At 48.4% G+C, this 2,013-nt stretch overlaps 1 protein-coding gene across 1 annotated transcript; it reads left to right on the forward strand.

Annotated features, from left to right (window-relative positions):
- The first annotated feature begins 224 nt into the window (after positions 1 to 224).
- Positions 225 to 1,799, forward strand: LOC100471480 (heat shock cognate 71 kDa protein). Its single transcript, XM_034672111.1, has 3 exons — positions 225 to 461; positions 864 to 1,012; positions 1,218 to 1,799. Exons 1-3 carry the CDS (start codon positions 225 to 227, stop codon positions 1,732 to 1,734), a joined length of 903 nt encoding a protein of 300 aa, XP_034528002.1. The 3' UTR covers positions 1,735 to 1,799.
- Positions 1,800 to 2,013: the final 214 nt, after the last annotated feature.

Here is a 2,013-nt window from a genome sequence, read left to right on the forward strand (position 1 = left end):
TTGATAAAGACTACACAAAAAACCTCCATTTAACACCCAACTTAATGTGAGAAACTAAAAGCTTTTTCACTAAATCAAGTACAGGACAAGGATTCCACTCTCACCCACTCTCACGCCCCGCCGCCGGATGAAAAAGAGCCTCTCGGCCCCCCTGCACCCAGAATTTGAAGAGGTCTACAGATTTGGGGCCGAGAGCCGGAAACTCCTCTTGCGGGAGCCCGTGGATGCCATGCCCGACCCCACCCCATTCCTGCCGGCCAGGGAGTCCGCCGAGGTCCACCTCATCAAGGAGAGGCCTCTGGTCACCCCCCACCCCCGTCGCCTCCGACCGCGGCCCGAGCGAGCCGCATAGCCCGGCCCGGGAGAAGCCGCACAAGGCTCACGTGGGGGTGGCCCACCGCATCCACCCCGCCGCCCCGCCACAGGCCCAGCCCGAGGTGGAGACGCTGGCGGTCGACCAGGTGAACAGAGGGAAAGTCGTGAGGAAGCGCTCAGGGACGGACAGAACTGTGTGAAGCCTGCCCCAGGCCAGCTTCACCCTCGGCTGTCCATGCACTGTGATCACTACTAGGACAGACTCATCCACGCCTTTTTTTTTTTCCTTAATTCCCATTCATGCCAAATTTTTTTCAGACCTGTCAACAGATGATTCTTCTCCTCTTGCTCTCTTACACCAAAATACAATCGTGTCCCTGCAGAATACGTATTTACTAATCGCTGTGGCCAAACACCTGTGTGCCGAATCACTTGCTTCTAACCCCACTCCGTGTAACCTCCGTGCGCTCGTGGACAAAGCACAGGCCACAGGCTGCATCACTACTCGACGTTAATGAGATCAGATAGTCACACGCCTCATTACACAGCCGGAGCAATACCTGCCGACCGACCTTGACCCTCTCGCTCCAGCTTCCAGGGCAGCCCGTCAGGAGCAGCCCCTTCTCCCTCCTGGAGACCCTGTAACCTCCCGACAAGCCTTTCCCAGGGCGGCACGGATAGCCGAGCAGCTGTATAAGTATATCATGGGAACTAAATAAGATGATGTTACTTCTCATATCACCACAACCTGAACGTGTGTTCATATTTTTTGTTAGTTTTATCCAAAATATTCAAGATCCCAACAAACTTTATTTTCTAAAAAAAGAAAGAAAGAAAGAAAGAAAGAAAGAAAGAAAGAAAGAAAAAAAAAAAGCTGAGGAACTCAGAGTGGGCACGGGAAGATGCAGAGAAGAGGAACCAGCTGCTAATGGTATCCTTAATGTCTCTGCTGTGGATAAGAGCACAAGGAAAGAAAAGATTACCATCACTAACGACAAGGGCCGCTTGAGTAAGGAAGACATTGAGCACATGGTCCAGGAAGCTGAGAAGTACAAAGCTGAAGATGAGAAACAGCGGGACAAGGTGTCTTCAAAGAATTCACTTGAGTCCTATGCATTCAACATGAAAGCAACTGTTGAAGATGAAAAACTTCAGGGCAAGATTAATGATGAGGACAAACAGAAGATTCTTGATAAGTGCAATGAAATCATCAATTGGCTTGATAAGAACCAGACTGCAGAGAAGGAAGAGTTTGAACACCAGCAGAAAGAGCTGGAGAAAGTCTGCAACCCCATCATTACCAAGCTGTACCAGAGTGCAGGGGGCATGCCAGGAGGAATGCCTGGAGGCTTCCCTGGTGGTGGAGCTCCTCCCTCTGGTGGTGCCTCCTCTGGGCCCACCATTGAAGAGGTTGATTAAGACAATTTAATAGGTCTAGCATTGTTCCACACAAAATACTCGAAGGACCCAAATTTGTAGCAAATTCCATGGCAGTTTTAACATCGAGCTGCTAAAGTAAATAAACTGGGCATTCTTGATACTTGAATATGGAATATGTGCACAGGGAAAGGAAATAAACATTGCACTTTATAAGCACTGTATTGTTAAGTGGAAAATGCAATGTCTTAAATAAAACTGTATTTAAAATTGGCAAAAAAAATCATTGTTGAGGGCTATTAAGTACTATTTCTGATACAA

The sequence above is a fragment of the Ailuropoda melanoleuca genome, chromosome 11 (assembly GCF_002007445.2).
Source record: "Ailuropoda melanoleuca isolate Jingjing chromosome 11, ASM200744v2, whole genome shotgun sequence".
NCBI lineage: Eukaryota > Metazoa > Chordata > Mammalia > Carnivora > Ursidae > Ailuropoda > Ailuropoda melanoleuca.